At 32.8% G+C, this 24,640-nt stretch overlaps 1 protein-coding gene across 1 annotated transcript in view; it reads left to right on the top strand.

The window, feature by feature from the left end:
* LOC126885071 (uncharacterized) overlaps nt 1–23,362 on the top strand; it is a 58,081-nt gene extending 34,719 nt beyond the window's left edge. Inside the window, exons 3-4 of the mRNA XM_050651502.1 lie at nt 6,397–6,552; nt 22,971–23,362. Of these exons, the coding sequence (XP_050507459.1) occupies nt 6,397–6,552; nt 22,971–23,021 (207 nt within the window). The 3' untranslated portion in view covers nt 23,022–23,362. The remainder of the gene's footprint in view (nt 1–6,396; nt 6,553–22,970) is intronic.
* The last annotated feature ends 1,278 nt before the right edge of the window (nt 23,363–24,640 follow it).

Genomic DNA, 24,640 nt, shown 5'->3' with positions numbered 1-24,640 from the left:
CGAAAAAGCAATTTCAAGTTAATAAAATTTTCTGTATCTCCGGATCAACTCAATGGATTTTGATCTTTTTTTTAAATTCGATTTCTACGTACATTACAAATATGAAATTTGTTGATAAATTTATTAATTAAGAAACAGTATAATTTGTTTAAACAATTTTTGAAAAAAAATATATTTTTTTAAAATCTATTTTTTTAATCATAGTGTCATTAATGATTATAGAAAAAATAAAGTACACTATAATAAATAATTTATTTTTATTAGATAATTATTTTTATTAAAGATAATTTATTTATAAAAGTATACCTTAACTTTTTCTATGATTAATAATGATAGTATGATTAAAAACATGGATAATTGGGAAAAAGTTATTTTCTTAAAAATTGTTTAAACACATTAGACTGTTTATTAATTAATAAATGTCTAGACACATTGAAAATTTGTAATGTATAGAAAAATTACATACACATTAAAAAAGAAAGATTACAATTAAAAAAGAAAGATGAAAAGATTAAAAAAAGAAAGATTCAGTAGATCCCGAGATATAGAAAATGCTAGTAGTTTTAAGTTGCCTTTTTAGTTTTTGAACTCGTGCATTTGTCGGCTCCCAGCTCCCCCTTCACTTACCGGCTAGTCACCAATTTGACCTGCATTTTTAAAAAATTGTGTAAAATACCAGAATTTTGAATATGTAAAATGATTTTTTGCACGATTGATCATTTTTGGATGTTTACCGTGACAGATTTTACGTCAGTAGGTGACATTTACTAGCAACTCGACGGTAAGTAATCCAACTCGACGGTAAGTACTCCAACTCGACGGTAAGTAATTCACTTACCGCCTAGTTAAAAAATCTCTTAATTTTAACCCGGCACCTGCCACGTGGGGTGCTACCAGCACCCCATAACACATTTTTATCAAATATTTGGTATTTCAAGTTTGGTAACCGAGCTGTGCGTCATAGTAGCTTTCTATAATATTATATAGCATATACTGCCGTGCTTAGCGAAAACGCCGTATCTGCAAAAATCTGAAAAAATTAGATTTATACATTTTTCTAACCCAAATGTGCATATCTATCTTATTTGCTTACTAAAAATGACGTAAGTTAAGCCAAAATACATTAAACACAACGCATTTTATGCCGTATCTGCAAAAATGTTCATGGATACTTAGAATAAATGCGTCATCTGAAACATACTTAGAAAAAACGCCGTAATTAAAGGTCACTTGCCGCGTTTATCCTAAGCAGGCACTAGATGCGGCGTTCTGCCTAAGCATTTGACTGATTTTTACAGCATGTGTAAAATTTTTAATAAGGTTAGTTTGTTGCCATTTTTCAACGTGAACGGTTGTTTGATATAATTTTTTAAATAAGTCAAATAGAAAATAGAACAAAGTTAATACTGCAGAACGCTATTCATTCTTTATCAATAGAAAATCTAAACACATATGTTTGAGTTGTTGGTGATCAAGAAATAATGTGAGGTATAGCGGAGTTTCCTATGTGTATGAATATTGTTGTTGATGTGACATTGTATTATTACGTTACATCAGGCATTTTAAACACTGCAAATTTTATAAACTTTGTTCGAAATAGGAATTTTGGTACCAAGTATTTTGATCGCCGTACGTCGTAGAATTTCCAAATAAAAAATGTGTTATAAAAGTACATAATTAAATCAATGTATAATAATTAATAATTAAAAATAAACTTGATCGTAAATGATAATCGTTTCTGGAATGTTTTTAATTTTAAAATTCAAGAAACGCCCCTTATTAAAGCGCAAACTTATTAATTCCAAAATTATTTCCAACATTTTTTTTATCCATTTTCATGACACACTTTTATAAAAAATGTTTTTTATTCTCCTTTTTCATCGTTATACATATTGTATTTATTATACAGTAGACTCCCTCTATAACGAGAACTGAAATGACAGACTAATTACCTCGTTATACGCGGATCTCGTTACATCAGACAACAATTATATTGTGCATACATACCTATTTCGTTGTCTAAAATATTAACTTTCTATTATATAGTGATGCCATTCGGAGCAATATAAGTTGCTAAATATTGTTTCTTCCACAATAAGGCTTCGCCATCATAAATTATAAATTTTTTTACAATATTCAGTATCGGCCAATAAATAAGCAGAACAGGAAGAACTTTATTATAGGTAGGCGTGGATTTTTATTAAAGCACTACCCTCGATATCTTCAGTGGAGTCGGCCTCAACAGAAAACAGTGGAGGCATGTTGTCGAGTCGGCTAAAACCCACGAAGGGTTGTAACGCCAGGGAGCATAGATGTTGGGAATTTATGTATACAGGTAGGTAGTTGGGTTATTTACTTGTAGCCATTACAGCGCTAAAAATAGATAAAGAATAATAAAGATACCTACATATTTTACGATTTCATTTTTCCTCGTTATAGAAATGTTCAGTTCAATAGGAATTTTATGGGACATCTAGTGTACCTCGTTATAAGCGAAACCTCGTAATAACCGTATTCGTTATAGAGAGAGCCTACTGTATTATAAAATAAGAAAATGCTTAGCGCAAACGCAGTACTACATTCTTCCTAAGGAGGAAGAAGTTAATTTTTATGTAGTATACTTAGAAAGAACGCAGTAACATGAGTTTTTAGAGTAAATAAAATATATTTTGTCAATCTTATGAATAAATATGAATTCTATGATATTTATTATGTATATAAAGTAGAAAACAAAAAAAAATCTAAATAGTTTTTAACGGCTAGACATTTAAACAAAAACCGATTTTACTCAAATGCGATCTCTCTGCAGATACGGCGTTTTTCCTAAGGACGGCAGTATATGTGTTAGTGTTTGAAGTGGTTATTTAGTGTCATTCTGAACTTATAGCTCTAAAGTCGAATTAGTGTGTCATCATCTGGCACTTTAAGTTTGAAATTTTTTTTGTATTTTTGATAAACAGGTCAAATTTACATTTTTTATTGAAATAACTGATTTAAATTATTAATATAGACTCTATACTCACTAAATCTTAATTTTTTTAGTTATTTTACTAAACTTCATTTATTATGGCTTGGTACTTGCTAATTTGCTTATAACACCTTTTTCATTTTATTTTTTTAACTTTTATGACATATTAGTGGCTAATAAGTTAATAAAACATGTTTATTTATATTCTTTTGTTACTCAACGCATTATTTTGTTTTTTAAACAAGTAGATCACAGAAAATTTTTAAGGGGTGCTGTGAGCACCCCACGTGGCAGTTGGCGCCTTGCAAAGCCACGTGGCAGGTGCCGGGTTAATTTATTTTTTGAAAGAATAAAGAAAACTAACGAATTATTTATTAATATTGAAACTTATGGTACAATTTGTTAAATTGTTTAATGAAATCCCACTTGTTTGGGCTGTGGTTTCACTTCTAACAGAAACTCCTGCAGAATCGCATACATTAGTAGTATTACTAGTATTGCAAAATATTTTTTCGGCAAAATCTATTTTATTTTGAAGAGAATCTTCTACATATCTTTCAGCCACTGTCTATGAACGCCAAATTCCATGACGCTTTAATCCGAGGACATCAACACCTTTATTAGCCAGAAGCGTTGCTGATGTCCTCCTGAACGAATGGCCAGTATAGTTCTCGGGATCAGGCAAATTTAAGAATTTGGCAATTTGAGAAGACCAGCCCCCGATTGTCCCTTTCCCTATTAATTGAGCACAACATTTTCCTTTGGCGTATCTTAAGAACAAATGATTTGATTTTACTTGTAATGGACGAAGTTTTATATACTTTTGCAGAATTTCTAAATATGGAATTTTATCGTCTGGTTTATTAACGACTGTAAAAGTACGCTGGATGTTCGTTTTTGTATTGGGTACTTTTACAATCATTAAACCATCGGTTTGTTGGATGTCATTCATAGTAATATTATATAATTCTCCTCTTCTACAGGCACCAGATATTCCCAATATTATTGCGACCTACAAATTATGAAAAAATCTTCATTAGAGTATTTCTTTTACCTAAACTAGCTTATATTACCTTGTGAACTAGAAATTCTTCATCCGGTACTTCCATCAGAAATTTTTCAAATTGCTCCCGTGTAAAAATGCTTGCTTTCTTAGGCCTATAGCCAACATTTTTTCTCTTAAAATACGCGATCAAAGTTGAAAACTTGGAAATATCAATGCCATCATAAAGAAAAACGGTGGATTTAATCATTGAATATTCTGCCCAGAGGCTTCCAGGAGCTTTCAACTGCATATGTCTTTGAACGAAATATGCCAATAGAGTCTTTTCTTTGATTCTTAAATTCTTGCCTTCGCACCATTTTTTAAAACTTTGGTAGGTATTTTGATAACGGATTTTGGACTTTTCGGGAATAATTGCGGAACACCCTTCTTCCCAAACCCGTTCAATTTCTTCAAATTCACTTTTGCTCATATTTTAATTTATAATAATCAAAATTGTACTTAAAATTATTGACAACTAAATAAAAACTCAATTCTCCATTGTTGTTATGCACCCTAGTTACTACCTAACAACCAAAGTATCTATCTTGATAAAATGAATGAAACTAGTCAATATGACGAAAATGTTTAATTTTATAATTTATAATGGTATCAGTCGTGCAAAAAACGTTATAAGCATGTCGAACGTTAAGGGTAACCGATCTCAGACAATAAATTGGACATTTGTCTTCGATCGGTATAAAACCCTTACCGTTCTCCATACTTAATATACTATTTTCTACGGACAATATTTTTAAAGTCATTCAAAATGTTTATAAACTACAAAATTTCAAAAATTTGGCATTAAGATTTTTAAGTATATTAGATAATGTTTTTATCTTTTTTTAGTACATTTTGATAGTAGCACGTTTCTACTATCATTTGACATATTCAGAATTGCCCTATCTTCATTATTGTCTATCTTGTTTTATTGCAAAATAAAGATCTCTGGGATAAACAAATAGAATAACTGTTAAACTAATTAATAGATCGGTCTCAAATTTTAAGGGTGTGTTAAGCACGCCAATACCCAACTTTGGTTGAAACACTACAGTTTTAAGGTAGTTTTAGTAAAAGTTATTAACAAATAACGATTTTCACTTATTTTGCAGTTTGCGTAGCAACAAATAAACTTTTTAATTTTCAAAAATCGCAGTTTTTCAATGTTCTAAAAAATTAAATTTTGTAATTTTATGATAATTATTTAGCTTTTGAAAAAGGTGCAAAAAAAAAAGAAAAAATCGCAATTTTGCACTAACTTGTTAATAACTAAAAAACGGACGTGAAATCTAGGCAGGAAACAGATAGGTTTTCTTCCTATAGGTCTACAATAACTAAAACAGTATTCAGCTACCTGGATCTTTGAGTGTTCCGAACATGGTCTATTTCTAGCTTATTTCCCTGGAGTCATCATCTTTGTTGTCGAATTATTCGATGATCAAATCTGTGCTACGTATAAATAGCGACGTAGATATCAGCAAATATTTTAAGCTTATCGTTTATTTAAAGCGTCAAGCAGAAGGTTACCGGCCAAAAAAATAAAAATCTTGACTAGAGACTAAATTGACCAGTTTTTGAAATGTACATTAGATGATGAATATCTTCTGATTAAATTAGCTGTGATTGTAGGAATATTTGGTGCCTGCCGAAGGGAAGAGCTTTGTCATTTGACTATTGATGATGTGAAAGATACGGGTACTTCATTACTGATTAAAATACTAGATACTAAAACCAATGTTTCACGAAGTTTCACTATTATTGAAAAAATATATTTGGATATTTATCGAAAATATGCGTCTCTTCGACCAGCAAATAATGTCGGACATTGGCGATTTTTTCTGAAATACGTGAAAGGTAATAAAAGTACCAGAAATCCAATTTGAATTAATTCGTTTGGAAAAATCCCTGCAACTATAGCAAGGAACTTCCAAATCCGATACTTTATACGGGGCATTGTTTTCGTCGCTCTTCAGCGATCTTCAAGCGCACTTGCCGATTCTGGCGCAAATTTGACGAAAATTAAGCATCATGTGTGGTGGAGATCTTCTACCGTTGTTGAAAATATGAATTTGATTGCCCGAAAACTGCTGCCGGGGCAGCGAACATCACCAACAACATCCAACAACATTCAATTATTTCTACTCATTCCGCCATAGCCATGGATAATGGTAAAACTGCAGTGCAAGAAATTCATTATTCAAATTGCGCAAATTGTACTTTTAATATTAATGTTAATAAATGAAATATAATTATTTTGACGTTTGCTTTAAAAATTTGACATTTCACTTTTAACTGCAGTGCCTTAAAATTTTTAAAGCAACCAGTGTTCTAAATTTTTAACACGTTTGTAGAAACAACAAATATTTAAATCACAATATATTTTCAGTCTAACAAATTTAACGAAAGCATGTACAATGCAGATTGGATGTATTGGAATCAAAGTAATAAGAAAATGCTCTTAATTTTACTCGTTTCCACAACCAAACCGATGGCATTAACAATATCTGGTGTTGGCACAATAAATTTGCAATTCGTGAAAGAGGTAGGTGTCTTAAAAAGTTTATAATGTAGTTATATTCTAATTATTGTCCTACGTCTTACATACTACATATACTGAGAAAGTATAACCAGAATGTAGAAAAAAATATGAGTTCTGAAAAGTCTAAGGCTAGCCAATAGGCTATTGATTATGTTCAAAATAAGAGAGCTAAAAGGAACTACAATTTTAATGGGATTTTATTGTCTCTTATGGTCAATGGACCTCTATATTTGAAAAAACCTCGGAGTGCTACCATTTAAATGGGTGCGTTTCTGAGGAAGTAGTGAAATAGTCCCTAGGCACAGGGTGAATTAGGGAGAGTTCTATGCGCTTTTGTTACAAACACGTTTACAGGAAAAAATATCACATCCTAAAGTCAAAAATATTTTTTTTTACAAAAATATGGTCAAAAAAAGCCAGAAAATAACAAGAAAGAAACAATTTGGTGTTTGCCCCATAACTCTTTTCCACATGGATATTGGTATAGACATTGCTTTAGCGAAAAATAACTTCCATCCTTCCTCTTTAAAATGGAGTTTGGTAAAAGTCTCCAGGATTTATAGTTTCCAAAATATGATTTTTCAAATTTCGCCGCTCACAGCATTTTTGGGCCATTTTCCCCATTATTTCGCAAACATTGTTCTGTAACTTTTTTCTACGCATTTATAGGTATACGTTATGGTACATTTAGTAGAAAGAGAAGTCAATTACCTTTAAAATGGTTTATTTTACAAGGTTGTACGGCTCTTTTTAAGTAAGTTATGCTTTTTCAAGGTTTTATACTTTTAATAATTTTTTATGATTTTCAATAATAATTTTTTAAGTTTCTCATTATGACTTTTTCTTGCACATTTAGGTATACACATTGTGCAGTAAAAAAGACTGTTTTCTTAACTTTAAAATGGTGTATTGCAAAAAATTTTAGGACTATTTTTAAACAAGATATCCGTAGGATACCCAAGTGTATCCGTAATTTGAGAAAAATTTAAATTTTTTTAAATGTTTTCAAATAAGTATATAATTGAATATTATAACATAATTTTTAATTCCAAATAACTTTTCTTAATAACACTTCTCGATATTGTGAAATATAAAGGTACTTTACTCTTGAGCGAAATTCGTATTTTTTAACATACTGCGTACACTATTGATAAAATTTTGATGATTGCATCTTAGGTTTTAGACTATGCAGAGCATTTTATAAGGAATCATTTTTTTTTTCATAAAGTTAATAATAAAAAAGTTTTCCATATGGTTCCGACTTAGTGGAACCTAATACATGTGTATACTTCACATTTATGAAAAAATCATATCTTATTTAAAAATGGTCCTAGAATTTTTTACAATACACCATTTTAAAGTAAAGAAAATAAGCTTTCTTTTTTTATTGTACAATGTATATGCTTAATTATACAATGAAAAAGTTATAATGAGAAATTTAAAAATAATCGTAAAATATATCAAAAATCATTAAAAGTATAAAACTTTGAACAACCATAAACCATATCTTGCTTAAAATAGTCATACAGTAGACCATTTAGTAGACCTTCTACAATAGACCATTTTAAAGATAATTGACTTAGTCCAGAAAGCCACTGCGTATCCGCTAGGAAAAATATTCTAATTCGGATTTTTTGCATAATCTTACTCAAAAAGGACCTCTTTTAACAAATTTGCATGTTGCCACGACCAAAATTTGGTCAAAAATTTTTTAAAGGGTTTTGAAGTTATACTTCTTTAGTCGCGATTGGGAGGGAATTTTTATTATTCTGTGCGCATGCGCACACCACACCAACAGTATGGAGTTCATTGCTAAATGATTTAAGTTATGTACAGGGTTATTTACTATATTTTGACCCCCTGTAAACTGTTTTATTTACAGAATTAGAAAAAAATGTGAAATACCAAAGTTATTCAATTTTTAAATTATGACTTTTTGACATATATATCATACTAGTGACGTCCTCCATCTGGGCGTGATGACGTAATCGACTATTTTTTTAAATGAGAGTATACAAAGAGAATGAGAATGAGAATGAGAAATTACAAATGAAGAAGTAATACGCAAAATAAATAACGAGCCAGAAGTTCTACTGAATATAAAAAAGAGAAAACTTGAATACTTAGGCCACCTGATGAGGGGACAAAAGTACACATTCCTACAAAATATAATGCAAGGAAAAATCCAAGGACGAAGAAATCCAGGCCGTAGAAGAATGTCCTGGATGAGAAATTTGAGGGAGTGGTTTGGCTGTACCACTAAAGAATTGTTCAAAACAGCAGTAAATAAAATTAGAATCGCCCTAATGGTATCCAATCTCCGATAGGAGAGGCACTCAAAGAAGAAGGAGTCGTGTGCTAGCTCATTTGAAAGGTTATTCAATTCTTTATTCAGTAATTATTAAAGATAATTATTTATACAGGGTGTCCAAAAAATGTTTTAATTAAAATAATTGACACAAAAAGAAGAATGTATGTAATTTATTGAATTCAAAATATCTTCTATTGCTGTTAGAAAAGAGAAATAAAAGTTTATTGCACAAATAAACATTGCTTTTTGCTTAAATTCAATGTTCAAACTGGCAAGAGGCAGATGGTTGGCAGCTTGAACATTGAATTTAAGTGAAAAGTAATGTTTATTTCTTCAAGAAACATTTATTTCTGTTTTCTGACAGCAGTAGAATGTATTTTGAAATAAAATTACATACATTCTTCTTTTTTGTGTCGATTATTTTAATTAATTTTTTTTTCTTGATACCCTGTATAAATAATCATGTTAATGTTTACATTACTGAATTGGGAATTGAATAACCTTTCAAATGAGCTAGCACACGACCCCTATTCTTATTAAAAAAACAGTCGATTATGTCATCACGCCCAGATGGATGACGTCACTAGTACGATATGTATGTCAAAAAATCATAATTTAAAAATCGAATAACAAAATATAGTGAATAACCCTGTACGTATTAGCCCAAAAAAGGTATGTAATGAATAATATATTAGTGTTTTTAGTAAATATATTTATTATAATTTTTGTGACTCTGAATTTGTCTTCCTCGGGAGTAAGATAAGTATTATTAAAACATTTATATTTATTATACTTCACTTCGTCTGTTTGTTACCGTAATTTATCATAATGTCCGAGAAACCGTCAAAACAATGTCTTGGTGGGTCATTGGTAGAGCGTTCGATTAGAGATCGAGAGGTCCCGGGTTCAATTGCTGTCTTTTTTTTATTTTATTTTTTTAATTTTTGGATTTTTGAAAAGTGATAAGTATTGAACTTAGTTAATATTTAAATAAAATACAAATAAACTGTTTAAAGTAGTTTAAATAAAACTGTAAAAACTAAATAAAACTATAAAAGAAGTATAACATCTTACGTGCGTACAAAGTACACACCCATTCTTTTTTTTTTTTTCCTAAAATTATTGTTTTTGCATGGAACATTTTTTTTAGGTTTCTTGGATCATTCCAAACAGAAAAGGTCTTTAGTGACTTTTCTCTAAAGTTGATAGTTTTTGACATATAAGCGATTAAAAATTGAAAAATTGCGAATCGGCCATTTTTAACCCTTAAAAACTATCTGAAAAACTGAAAATTTGAATATTGCCAAGGTAGGTAGATATTCTTTAAACATCGGTTGATGAAATCCCGAAGAGTTTTTTGCCATACAATATCAAAAACCCCTTTGCTTTTTAATTGCCAATCAAGCGTGCGCGACACTATTTTCCACCGTTGCATGTGTATCGAGTATGGTGCAAAAATGAAAGGAATAAATTCGTTATTTCGTAAACCGGTGACTTTAAGGAAAAATCCCAAAACAGGTCGGTTTTTATTTTTAAGTTATGATATTGTGGCATATATAGTATACTAGTGACGTCATCCATCTGGGCGTGATGACGTAATCGGTGATTTTTTAAATGAGAATATGGGTCGTGTGCTGGCTCATTTGAAAGGTTCTTCAATTCTCTATTCAGTAATATAAACATTTACATAATTATTTATACAGGGTGTCCAGAAAATTTTTATTAAATTAAATAATTTTACAAATTGAAAAAAAAATTAAATTATTTGACACCTTGTATAAATAATTATGTAAGTGTTTATATTACTGAATAGAGAATTGAAGAACCTTTCAAATGAGCTAGCACACGACCCCTATTCTCATTTAAAAAAATCATCGATTACGTCATGACGCCCAGATGGATAACGTCACTAGTATACCATATATGTCACAATATCATAACTTAAAAATAAACATCGACCTATTTCGGAATTTTTCCATAAAGTCGCCGGTTTACGAAATAACGAATTTATTCCTTTCATTTGCACCATACTGCATACACATGCAACGGTGGAAAATAGTGTCGCGCACGCTTGATTATATATATATAACAGCCCTACAGGCCTTAGAGGCCCTTGGCTTCGATAGTCTTGACTAATTTCTTCCACTTTTTGCGGTCCTGTACTTGTCCTCTCCAGTCTCTTGTACCCATTTCTTCTAGTTCAGTCCGGACGGCATCAAACCACTTCCTTCGTGGTCTCCCTCTTCTTTTCTTCCCTTGTTCTCCTGCTGATAAAACTCTTAGAACGTTTCTTTCTTGTGGCATTCGTAAAACATGGCCCAACCATCTAACTCTCTGTGCCTTGATTTTCTGAGTTATTATAGGTTTCTTATATATCTCCATTAGCTCCTGGTTTGTTCTTCTGCGCCATTCCCCGTTATCCTCCTTTATACCACCAAAAACTTTTCTCAATATTTTTCTCTCCCAAATCTCTAGCTTCTTTTCTACTTTCTTGTTCATTGTCCAAGTTTCACATGCATACAGCACCGTTGGTCTCACTATTGCTTCATAAGCTCGGATCATGGCTGCCCTGGACACGTTTTTTGCCTTTAACAGTGCGGTTAATGAACCTACTGCTCTGCTACCTTTTAACAACCGTTTATCTATCTCTCTCTCTTCGTCTCCTCTATTTGTAACTGTGACTCCAAGGTACTCAAATTCAGTTACCTTTTCAAATTTATAATCTTTGTAATTTTTCCTTAGAGTAATCCACTTGTTTTCTTCAGCATTTTCTCCTCTCATTTCCATATACTTGGTTTTTCCTTGGTTTATAGTCAGGCCATATTTTTTTGCTTCTTCTTCAAATTGCTTTTGAAAATTGAAGTTCTAGTCTTGAACGCGTCAGAAACACCAAGTCATCTGCAAAACCTATACACTGTTGTCTTCTGTTAAGAATCGTGCCGCTTGTCTGGATATTGGCTCCTCTAATTATATTTTCTAGTACTAGATTGAATAAGTCTGTTGACAGGGGGTCCCCTTGTTTTAATCTTCTGTTGACGTTAAACTGATTTGAAAAACTGCCTTCTATCATGACTTTATTGACTGTGTTGGTTAACGTCATTTTAACTAATCGTATCAGTTTCTCTGATATTCCTAGTGCTCTCATTGCTTCGTATAGCCCGTTTCGTGAGATTGAGTCGTAAGCCTGTTTAAAATCGATAAAGAGCATATGTAAGCCTAGATTTTGTTCATAACTATTGTTTTGCAATAACTTTAGCAAAAAAATTTGATCGGTTGTTCCTCTTCCCTGTCTGAAACCAGCCTGGTATTCTCCTATTATCTCTGATTCATAAGCTTTCAATCTAGTTCTTACAATTTTTGCTAATACCTTATACACCACTTCTAACAGTGCGATTCCTCTGTAATTTTCCCATATGGTCTTATTACCTTTCTTGTGAATTGGGCAGATGAGTGCTGTGTTCCATTGCTCCGGCATTTTTTCGTTGTCCCATATTTTCTTTATAAGTCCAGCTATTTTTTGCTGCAGTATATTTCCTCCTACCTTTAATATCTCTGCTGGAACTCCGCTTTCTCCGGCACTTTTATTATTTTTTAGGTCCTTTATTACTGTTATTATCTCCCTTTCTGTCGGTGCTTGTGTTTGTTGTGGTTCCGCTTCTTGTATTTGTTGTTGTTCGATTTCTTGCCCTCGCTGTTGCATTTCTGTTTCTGGCTGGGCTTTATCGTTTAATAATTCTCCGAAGTATTCTGCCCATCTATTCAATTTTTCTGTCTTGTCTCCCAGCAACATACCATCTTTATTTCTGCAAAACATTGTGCATTTATTTTGAGTCCCTCGTGTTTTTTTACTCCTTGATAAAAATTTTTAACTTCTTTTTGGACATAGTTTTCTTCTATTATTTCTAGTTGCTTTTCCAGTGCTTTTCTCTTCTTTTGCCTACATAATCGCTTAGCTTCTCTTCTCTTTTCTTTATAATACTCGTAACTTTTTTCTGTGTTGTTTCTAATATTGTTTCTCTGCTCTAGAATTCTTTTGCAGTCCTCATCAAACCATTGTTCTCTATTTTCTTTTTCTGCTTTCCCAATGCTAAGGTCTGCCGCTTCTATCACAGCTGCTTGTATTTGTTCCCATTCCTCTTCTAGGTTCCCGGTCGTGATTCTTTCCAATCTCTTGTTTATCTCTTCCTCTGTTCTTTTTGCTACCTCTTTATCTTAGAGTCGCTCTAATTGGTATTTTTTCCGTTGTGTTGCTTTTCTTGTTAGCTTGGGAATTTCTTGCTTAAGTTTGACTATTGTCAATATATGATCGCTATCCGCGTCTGCTCCTCTGTAACTTCTACAATCAGTCACAGATTTGTTGTGTTTTCTTTCAATGAGGAAATGGTCTATTTGGTTTCTCGTTTTTCCGTCAGGAGAGATCCAGGTTATTTTGTGTATATCTTTATGATCAAATTGTGTACTTACTATCTTAAGGTTATGTTCCATTGAAAGTTCTATTAGTTTTTTGCCATTGTCATTAATTTCTTTATGTAGGCTTTTACCTCCTGTTATATTCATATAAATTTCTTCTCTTCCTACTTTCGCATTCATATCTGCCATAATTATTTTTATGTCATATTTTGGTATTTTCCCAATTAGCTCACCGAGTTGTTCATAGAACTCATTTTTTGTTTCCATGTCTTTCTCTTCCCGGTCGTGATTCTTTCCAATCTCTTGTTTATCTCTTCCTCTGGTCTTTTTGCTACCTGTTTATCTTAGAGTCGCTCTAATTGGTATTTTTTCCGTTGTGTTGCTTTTCTTGTTAGCTTGGGAATTTCTTGCTTAAGTTTGACTATTGTCAATATATGATCGCTATCCGCGTCTGCTCCTCTGTAACTTCTACAATCAGTCACAGATTTGTTGTGTTTTCTTTCAATGAGGACATGGTCTATTTGGTTTCTCGTTTTTCCTTCAGGAGAGATCCAGGTTATTTTGTGTATATCTTTATGATCAAATTGTGTACTTACTATCTTAAGGTTATGTTCCATTGAAAGTTCTATTAGTTTTTTGCCATTGTCATTAATTTCTTTATGTAGGCTTTTACCTCCTGTTATATTCATATAAATTTCTTCTCTTCCTACTTTCGCATTCATATCTCCCATAATTATTTTTATGTCATATTTTGGTATTTTCCCAATTAGCTCACCGAGTTGTTCATAGAACTCATTTTTTGTTTCCATGTCTTTCTCTTCTGTAGGAGCATGTGCATTAATTATGCTAATTTTTCTATACTTCCCGCGAAATCTTAAATAGCACAGTCTTTCTGATATTGCTTGGAAGTCAGTTACTACTCGTCTTATTCTGTCTGATACTGTAAAACTAGTCCCCAGGTATCTATTTGGCCCGCCGCTTTTAAAAAGGGTACTTTTCCCAACTTTTACTATCTCACTTCCTAGTTGCTTGGTCTCTTGCAAGGCCATTATTTCGATTCTGTATTTCTCTCGTATTTTATCTAAATTTCTTAATGCTCCTTCATCGTAGGTCCCTCTTACATTCCATGTGCCCACTTTCAGTACATTTTCAATTTGTTTATTTCCTTTCTTATCTTCTTTTCCTTTCTCCGAATTCATCGTCCTTATTATAGCAATGTCGTTACCATTTTTCTCATGTTGATTATTATTTTTTACTTTTTTGACCCCCTGGTGCAGCTTCTCCTTTTTTTATTTCGTATAGCTGCTCCTTGTCTTTATCCCATCTCCATTCTCTACCGTCTACTATTAATTTTTGTATCCAATTCTTGCCATTTTTCCTTTTTCTCTTTCTTCTTTCGCCACCTTGCTTAATTGTTTTTGTATTTCTTTTTCTTTCATCGTTAGGTCACTGTTTATGTAAATGCGTTCGTTGTGATTTTTTAACTTTCCCTTGTTTTTCAATATCTCCATTTTTTCAGTCATTGTTTCCGTTTCTATAACACAGAGATTCTCTCCAATTTTTGTGGCGTTCCTTAATTTGACTTTAACTTGCAGTTCTCTGATTAGGAAATTTTCCATTTCTTCTCTAATGTTTCTATCGTCGTTCGTGTCCATTTTTAATCCTGATATTATCAGGTTTTTCTTCTTACTGTATTTTTCTATGTATTCGATTCTTTTCTGTAGTTGCTTTACTTCTCTTTTCAAGTTCTGATTCTCTTGCTTCATTTCCATTAATTGCTTATTGTTTTCGGCTTGTTCCTTCCTGACCTGTTTTATTTCATTCGTCATTTCTTAATTTTTCTCCATAAGTCCTTTCATCATTCTAATCATGACTGCATTTGTATCTTTGTCTGCTTCATTTTTCTGTTGTGTTCTCTTTGCTTTTTTACTTCTTTCAAAAGTGTCATCGTTTCCTTCCGTTCTCTTCCGTTTAGTTTCTTCGTCTGTTTCTACCTCGCATCCAGTTTCGCTTCTATGCTCACTCATTGTGTTTTTATTTAGAGACCTAATTCTGTATTTACTTATTACTATGTATTAATATTATTGTTATTTTATTTATTAATTATTTAATTTTTAAGTTTTTATTTTACTTTTAAAATTATTTAAAAATTGTTTAATTATCGGTTATTTATTTATATCAACAATAATATTTGGACTCTGTATTTTTCGATAGGTGCAAAAAACTTGAATTTATCTATTAGTCATTAACACTGCGAGAAGAAGCAACGGCTAGTCGCCCCAGCGGACCGTGACTTCTTATCAGTGCCAAAAAACTTAATGATAATTATTGTTTTACTGTTAGTAATTTAAAATATATTTTTATTAAAACTAGGTTAGATTAATAATGGTTGGATCTTACTTTTAAAATTCTTGTTTAGTTTACACTCTAAATTACTTAATTCACTTATTTACACTTTGTAAGACTTTGGTGATTTATCTGTTCGCAATACCTCAGTAATTTTGAAGCTAAATTGCGGAACAGATTCAAATCGACCTCACTGTCTCTTTACCAGGACCGTGCACGCTTGATTAGCAATTTAAAAACAGAATATTGTATTGCAAAAAACGCTTCGGGATTTCATCAATCGATGTTTAAAGAATATCTACCTACCTTGGCAACATTCAAATTTTCAGTTTTTCACATAATTTTTGAGGGTTAAAAATGACCGATTTCACAATTTTTCAATTTTTAATCGCTTATATGTCAAAAACTATCAACTTTAGAGAAAAGTCAGTAAGACCTTTTCTGTTTGGAATGATCCAAAAAAACCTAAAAAAATTTTGTTCCATGCAAAAAAATACCTTTAGGAAAAAAACAAAAAAAAACTTTCAAAAAATTTTTTGACCAACTTTTGTTCCTGGCAACATGCAAATTTTTTAAAAGGGGTCCTTTTTGAGTAATATTGTGCACAAAATCGAAATTAGAATATTTTTCCTAGCGGATGCGCAGTGGCTTTCTGGACTAACTTTTCTTCCTATTAAATGTAATATTACGTATACCTAAAGCTACGTAGAAAAAAGTTACAGAACAATGTTTGAGAAGTAACAAGGAAAATGGGCCAAAATCGCTGTGAGTGGCGAAGTTTGAAAAATCATATTTTGAAAACTGTAAATCACAGAGACTTCTACTACACGTCATTTTAAAGAGGAAGGATGGAAGTTCTTTTTAGATGAAGAAATGTCTATAACTATATCTCAGTGGAAAAAAATTATAGGGAAAAAAACAAAATTGCTATCTTTCGTATTTTTTTCTAGCTTTTCTTTTGAATATATTTTTGTAAAAGTAAATATTTTTGACTTTAAAATATAACGTTTCGGTAGTAAATTTAACGTGGAACAATTTTCCTGTAGACGTGTTTGTACCAAAAGTGCATAGGACTCACCCTATTTCGCCCTGTGCCTAGGGACTAATTCACCCCTTTCTCAAAAGCGCACCACTTTAAATGGTAGCACTCCGCAGGTTTTTCTTATTTAGAGGTCCATTGACTATATGAAATAATAAAACTCCGTTAACGTTGTAGTTCCTTTCTAAAATACATAATTAATAGCCTACAAGTGGGATACAAAAGACCCAATACATTTTCATTTATATTTTTTAAATTAAAGTTATTATTTCACGAAATCCATTTAATATTTATTTCTTCGATTGTAGTCGTTTATTGTCTTAGTCATTTGCTGTAGATATACAGGGTGTAAAAAAGGCAGGTCATAAATTATATCACATATTATCTTAGCACAAATATGCACAAAAAACGTTCCAGCTCTTTGAATTTACAAAAAGAAAATCGATTTTTTTTATTATATTAAAAACTATGAGAGATTTTTGATTGAAAAGGGACATGTGGCATTCGTATAACAGGAACATCTTGAAAGAAGTAAGCGTGATATTTTTTGTGCACTCCTCCAATTAAATTATTATTGTGGTCTCTCCCTCTCTCTCTTTTCGTTTCCTCATTACTGAGGATCGTGATTTCTTCCAATATTCCTAACAGTGTTTCTCCATTGGTCTCTATCTTCAGCTGCTCTAAGAGCTTCGCAGAATGAGTTTCCAGCTGAATTCTTTATTTGGTCGGACCATCTAGTTGGTGATCGTCCCCTTGATCTTCTCCCCGGATCGTTTCCAGAAACAATTAATCTCTCCAAACTGTTTTCACCTCTGCGAACCACGTGACCAAAGAATTGCTGTATTCGTTGCAGACATATTGTGGACAGACTTTTTTAATCTTGAGTTGGTTTAGAATGGAAACGTTTGTCCTATGAGCTGTCCAAGGTATGCACAGCATTCTTCTCCAGCACCACATCTCAAAGGCATCAATTTTTTGGCGCTCGCATGCGCGAAGAGTCCAAATCTCTGCTCCTTATATAAATATTGAGAATACAAGAGCATTCACCAGTCTCATCTTGATATTTTGAGAGATAGATCTATCTTTTCAAACTTTAGTTAGGCGACTCATCGCATTTTTTGCCATACCAAAACGTCTCCGACTTCTGTTTCACAATTACCATCATTAATTATACTAGAGCCGAGATAGACAAAAGTGTTTATTATCTGGTATTCCTGTGACATGTTAGTCAGTTAAATAGTGTCGAATCTGTCGATCACCATTATTTTTGTCTTAGCTTTATTGATTTTCAGACCAACTTTATGGCTTTCGTACTCAACTCTTCGCAGGAGATCAACCATTTCTTGCTCATTTGCTGCTATAAGTGTAGTGTCATCAGCAAATCTTAAATTGGAGATTTTCCTACCAGCTACTGTTACTCCACCGGCCCATCCTTCTAAAACCATCCTCATAACATGTTCACCATAAATGTTAAAAATAAGTCAGGTGACAACACGCATCCTTGTCTAACACCTCTCTCGGTCTTGAATTCGTTTGACAACTTATGATCTAGTCGTACTGTCGCTATATTGGACTGGTACATATTTTTAATAAATGTCACCAGGTGGATTGGTGCACCCATTTCTATTAAAATTGACCACAGATTTATCTAGTTTACACAATCCAATGCCTTTTGGTAGTCAACGAAGCATATAATCATAGGTACTTGAAATTCTCTAGACTTTTCAATGAGTTATCTCAGGTTCAGGATGTGTTCCTTTGTACCTTTACCCTTTACAAGCCCCGCTTGTTCCTGAGGTGTTTGGTAATGTAGATAGGTTTTTAATCTGTTTTTGATGATGTGTAACAAGATTTTACTAGCGTGTGTTATTAGTGACAGTGTGCGGTAGTTTTCACATCTGGTAGTAGTTCCTTTTTTGTGTAGCGGGATATAAATTGAGGTACACCAATGAGATGGCCATTTTCCTGAAATCCAAACAGCGACACAGATAGAATGTACTTAGAATATGTAATACTTTGTCACCTAGTAACTGTAGTATTTCACATGGCATTGAATAAATGCGTGGGGATTTATTTCTCTTTAGTGATTTAATTGCATATTTGACTTTAGCGAGTAAGACAGTAGGTTCTCTAGGATAGTCAGAGGGCCACTGATTTTCTGCTGATACCTCGTTATTTCTATATAGCTCGCGACAGTAGTTTCGCCATGTTTCCAATATTTCGTCAGTATCGGTCTTTAGATTACCTTAGGTATATATTACAGACCATGTTTGAAGTTTAAATTCTCTGGTAAGGAGTTTGATCTTCTGGAATAAATCCCTCGGATCATGCCATGTTCCTCCATCATTCTGCATATTTGAGATGTAATCAGCTTTGTCTTTGCGGCACTGTTTTCTGATTTCTTTCGGTAACGCTCTGTATTCATCGTTAGTTCCGTATCTAGTTTTATGTTCTTTTCTGCATTGAATCACAGTCCACGTATTATCAGATATCCATGGCTTACGGCCAGTGGAAACCGCTGCCTCACAGTTTTTTGCAGCCTCGATTACCTTATCTTTGAGATAAATCCAAGTGATCTCAGGGTCACTATCTACTTTGTCTAAAGAAAGAGCTTCTTCTAGGTTTTGTTGGAAGTCACTGATTATTGGTAGATTTAGAGACATGACTTTTCTCTGGGGTTTTAAGAAGCAAATTATTATTGCTGGGATGGAGACTGCCAAACGGCCTTTGAAACTTTGATGAGGCATTTAATTACAGCGCTAATACTAGGGTATCCACTGCCAGAAGGAGAGTTCATCTTAGATACGAATACAAGTAATGTGGGAATTGGAGGAGTGCTGTCTCAGACTGAAGGAGGACAGGAGCGAGTTCTGGGATATTTTAGTAAAGTGCTTTCAAAACCTGAACGAAATTACTGCCTCACGAGAAGAGAACTTCTAGCAGTAGTAAAATCAGTGGAACACTTCTATCAATACCTCTATGGAAGGAAGTTTCTAATCCGAACCGACCATGCCGCCCAGAGGGTCAGATAACCAGATGGATTGAACGACTTCAAGAATACGATTTCAAGATCGAGCATCGGGTTGGAGTTAGCCACAGGAACGCTTATTCTCTATCTAGAAGGCCGTGCCCAGCAGAGTGTTCCCATTGGAACAAAACAGAGTCAAAGGAAGCAGCAGTACTAAGAACAACAGTCGTCAACGACGAGTGGACGCCTATCAAGATCAAGGAAGCAAAAGAAAGATCCAGTTTTACAGGAGATCGAAAATGGAAAGAAGAAAATCGTCGACCATCTTGGCAAGAAATATCAAGCTGAGGCTCAGTAGTTAAGACGTATTGGGCCCAGTGGTATGTAGTTTATTTGATTTCTTGTTCGCCCATCTGGGCTGTGCCATGTGTATAATATTCGTGGATGATGTGTTACTATTGGTTAAACAGAATGGTTTTAGAACTTTTTGCTTCTTAGTACTTTTTAGATAAGCCAGTTTTTATTAAGGTATTTTGGACATTTGTATAATTCACCACATATTTGAAAACAGTTAGGAAAGATTATGTAAGATTACATACACCTGGAATAATATTATGGAAGTAATAATAACTGTACACATCACCAGCCTTGAAATATTCAGCATACCTAGTTATTAAAAATTCTGTTGTTGCAAGATAGACAAAAAAGAAGGAAAAACTTACATCATCTTGTGGATTTCTTTAGGTATACTTACCTACTGCTAAATAGCTATTTAGCAGTGGGTAAGTATACCTAAAGAAATCCACAAGATGATGTACCCACTGCTATTTAGCAGTGGGTAAGTATACCTAAAGAAATCCACAAGATGATGTAAGTTTTTCCTTCTTTTACCCACTGCTAAATAGCAGTGGGTAAGTATACCTAAAGAAATCCACAAGATGATGTAAGTTTTTCCTTCTTTTTTGTCTATCTTGCAACAACAGAATTTTTAATAACTAGGTATACTGAATATTTCAAGGCTGGTGATGTGTACAGTTATTATTACTTCCATAATATTATTCCAGGTTTATGTAATCGTACATAATCTTTCCTAACTGTTTTCAAATATGTGGTGAATTTTACAAATGTCCAAAATACCTTAATAAAAACTGGCTTATCTAAAAAGTACTAAGAAGCAAAAAGTTCTAAAACCATTCTGTTTAACCAATAGTAACACATCATCCACGGATATTATACACATGGCGCAGCCCAGATGGGCGAACAAGAAATCAAATAGACTACATACCACTGGGCCCAATACGTCTTAACTACTGAGCCTAAGCTTGATATTTCTTGCCAAGATGGTCGACGATTTTCTTCTTTCCATTTTCGATCTTCTGTAAAACTGGATCTTTCTTTTGCTTCCTTGATCTTGATAGGCGTCCACTCGTCGTGGACGACTGTTGTTCTTAGTACTGCTGCTTCCTTTGACTCTGTTTTGTTCCAATGGGAATACTCTGCTGGGCACGGCCTTCTAGATAGGGAATAAGCGTTCCTGTGGCTAACTCCAACCCGATGCTCGATCTTGAAATCGTATTCTTGAAGTCGTTCAATCCATCTGGTTATCTGAGCCTCTGGGAGGCATGGTCGGTTCGGATTAGAAACTTCCTTCCATAGAGGTATTGATAGAAGTGTTCCACTGATTTTACTACTGCTAGAAGTTCTCTTCTCGTGAGGCAGTAATTTCGTTCAGGTTTTGAAAGCACTTTACTAAAATATCCCAGAACTCGCTCCTGTCCTCCTTCAGTCTGAGACAGCACTCCTCCAATTCCCACATTACTTGCATTCGTATCCAAGATGAACTCTCCTTCTGGCAGTGGATACCCTAGTATTAGCGCTGTAATTAAATGCCTCTTCAAAGTTTCAAAGGCCGTTTGGCAGTCTCCATCCCAGCAATAATAATTTGCTTCCTAAGACCCCAGAGAAAAGTGGGTATATTGTTAACCCATTTTGCACTAAATTAATTTCTACATCTTTTTAACCTCATACTATTTTATTGACTAAATATATTATTAAGCTACACCACTACTAAAGGAATATTTATATATTTATTTTTAAACCTGAAAGAAAAAAATTGGAAATTTATGAATTGTTGATACTGGAACCCTGAGCCCTTCAAAATCCAAACCCGGCATAAATCAAAAAAAAATTGTCTTTTTGATCTAATTCACACAACCTAATCTCCAACCACGTCCGCTTTCCATTATTATAAATAATTGGATGGATTTTGTTTATCAAATCGAGGCTATTAAGATTTAAGACGCCCTTACAAAACAACGATATTAGTAGAATACATATACAGTGATGAGCGCGCTAATAACCGCCAAAGTATCGCAAAAGATGGAAAACATATTAAGTTGTGAGATAAATCGACATAAAACTAGTAGAGGTGCGAAATTTAGCAATAAAAACCTATAAATATACATTATATTTATTGTCTCCCACCTTTAGACGTATCGGACGAGTTTGGCAACTGCCACTCTAACAGTGAAAGTTTTAGTTGACATACTCCTCTGATACGTCTAAAGGTGGGAAACAATAAATAAAATGTAAATTTATAGGTTTTTATTTCACAATTTAATATGTTTTCCATCTTTTGCGTTATTTTGTCGGTTATTAGCACGCTCATTACTGTAGACTGATATTTTTTCAAATTACAAAAATTTGAACAAAATACATGACAATGTCATTGTCAACTAATGTTTATATGTAAAGCTTCCATACCCGTGAAAATTTACTACATGTCTCAAGTTTGCCGTGTAAAGAAAGAAAAAGTAGAGATAGTCGACTCGCTCCATCAAACATTTGCGCCTACGGTCTTAAATGCATTATTTTTTTTTAATCCTGAGAAAACTAATAAGTATTTTTGGAAAATGGAAACGCAGAATGAAATATTACATTATTCCCGAGGGCCGAAAATCCCTTAAAATCACCAAAAATTTTCTTTTGAATCAGATATTTTAATTTGAAAATCAGACTAAATTTTCTCTTTTTTTTCACCCCTGTAACCTATTAAAATAAACATTATGGAAGTCTTCAGGGACTTTTGGCCCACGGTGATAAGGCAATATTTCATTCTGCGTTTAAATTAAAATAAAAATACTTATTAGTTTTCTCAGGATTCGAAAAAATAAATGCATTTAAAACACATTGAGGCGACATTTTGCGCCTTTACCCTTAGTTTAGATGCTTGTAGAATATTTAGATAATAAAATTTATTTTTGTATTTGATAAAACCACATTGCACTTAATAATATAAGCTTAGGGTTTTCGGTTTAAATGAAACTAATTGTCTCTTATTATTTTAGTTTGCTTTCTGGACCTATAAAGTGACATCAGTCTTCGTAAGGATTAAATAGTACCATTAATACAAATGACTATAAATATATTACTTAGAATAATAAATTTTATTAGTGTAAAATCATGTAATAATTTATTTAAATTTATTGTAGCTATAAAAAAGAGATCTGTGAATTATAACATTATGTAAGTTATTTGATATTGTTAAGTTTGTAATAAAAAGCAACGAAATAATAAAAAAGATTGTGTTTGTGTACTTTGTACGCATGTAAGTAGGCAAGGCGAAAACGGCGGGTCCGTTGGGAAAAATATTCCCATGAGATTTTTTTGCATAATCACATTGGTGAGATATCCCAGAATAAGGTTCAAGTAGTCGTCCACGTAAAAAGTGGTTCAATTATTTTTTAACAATTTTGCTTAATCAAATTGCAAAAATCAATATTTTTGGCTAGGATAATTTTTTTAGATTTTTTGGACCATTCTGGACAAAAAATGTTTCCTATAATTTTTCTCTAAAGTTGATCTTTTTCGAGTTATAAGCAATTTAAAATTTGAAAAACGCGAAAATGACCCGTTTTACGAATTAATAACTCGGTTAAAAATTATCACTATGAAAGTCAGAAAGTGATTAAATCAAAATTTAAAGCCTCCGCTACATGATCCTAAAGAAATCTGTGTTATACATTTACTACTAAGCTGTTATTTTTAATTAATAGCAATGGGCGATTAGATCGTATTGACCTGGCTCTAAATGTGAGTGCAAGTAAGATGCACAATTGGACTGCCGGAATGGCATCTCTCTCGCACTCAGCATTTACGGCAGCCTAACACGTGCATGGCGCTCATTATTATTACTTAAAAATAACAGCTTAGTAAAAAAATAAGGACAAACATTTTTTCAGGATCTTGTGGGGGGCATTAAACTTTGGTTTAGTCACTTTCTGACTTTCATAATAATAAATTTTAACCGAGTTATTAAGCCTTAAAAATCGCCATTATTCGTTTTTTTCAATTTTAAATTGCTTGTAACTCGAAAACGATCAACTTTAGAGAAAAATTTTAAGAGAACTTTTTTTATCCAGAATTGTCCAAAAAACCTATAAAAAAATTGTCCGGGCCAAAAATATTGATTTTTGCATTTTGACTAAAAAAATTGATAAAAAAAATTGGACCACTTTTCACGTGGGCGACTTCTTGAACCTTATTTTGGGATGTCTCACGAATGTGATTATACAAAAAAATCTCAGGGGAATATTTTTCTCAACGAACCCGCCGTTTTCGTCTTGTCTAAAGAAGTTATACTTCTATTTTTATGATCTCAACGAAACAAAAATTTATTTTAAACAATTTAATTGTATTTTTATTTAAATACTAAACTAATTTTATTACTTAAAATAATACCAAAAATTAAAAATAACGTTAATACGTAATTGCTTTTCCCTTGTGGAATCGTAGAAAATTATTTTTCCACCTACCTCTACCGAAAGTATACTTTTCCGGACCTGATTTTAGGGAGCAAAGTTGTACTTTTCCTCCCTAGGGAGGAAAATATTTTTCCTCCCTAGGGAGGAAAAGTAAAAGTGACGTCATGATATGTCAATCATGAAATATTACTTATTGACGCCCTGTACAATATCTATTTTCTAATACGTAAGTATCTATACATTTTAACGTTTAT

Source organism: Diabrotica virgifera, chromosome 5 (assembly GCF_917563875.1).
Source record: "Diabrotica virgifera virgifera chromosome 5, PGI_DIABVI_V3a".
Classification (NCBI taxonomy): domain Eukaryota; kingdom Metazoa; phylum Arthropoda; class Insecta; order Coleoptera; family Chrysomelidae; genus Diabrotica; species Diabrotica virgifera.
The sequence above is the reverse complement of the archived record's forward strand: the minus strand, read 5'-3'. Positions and strand labels throughout refer to the sequence as shown.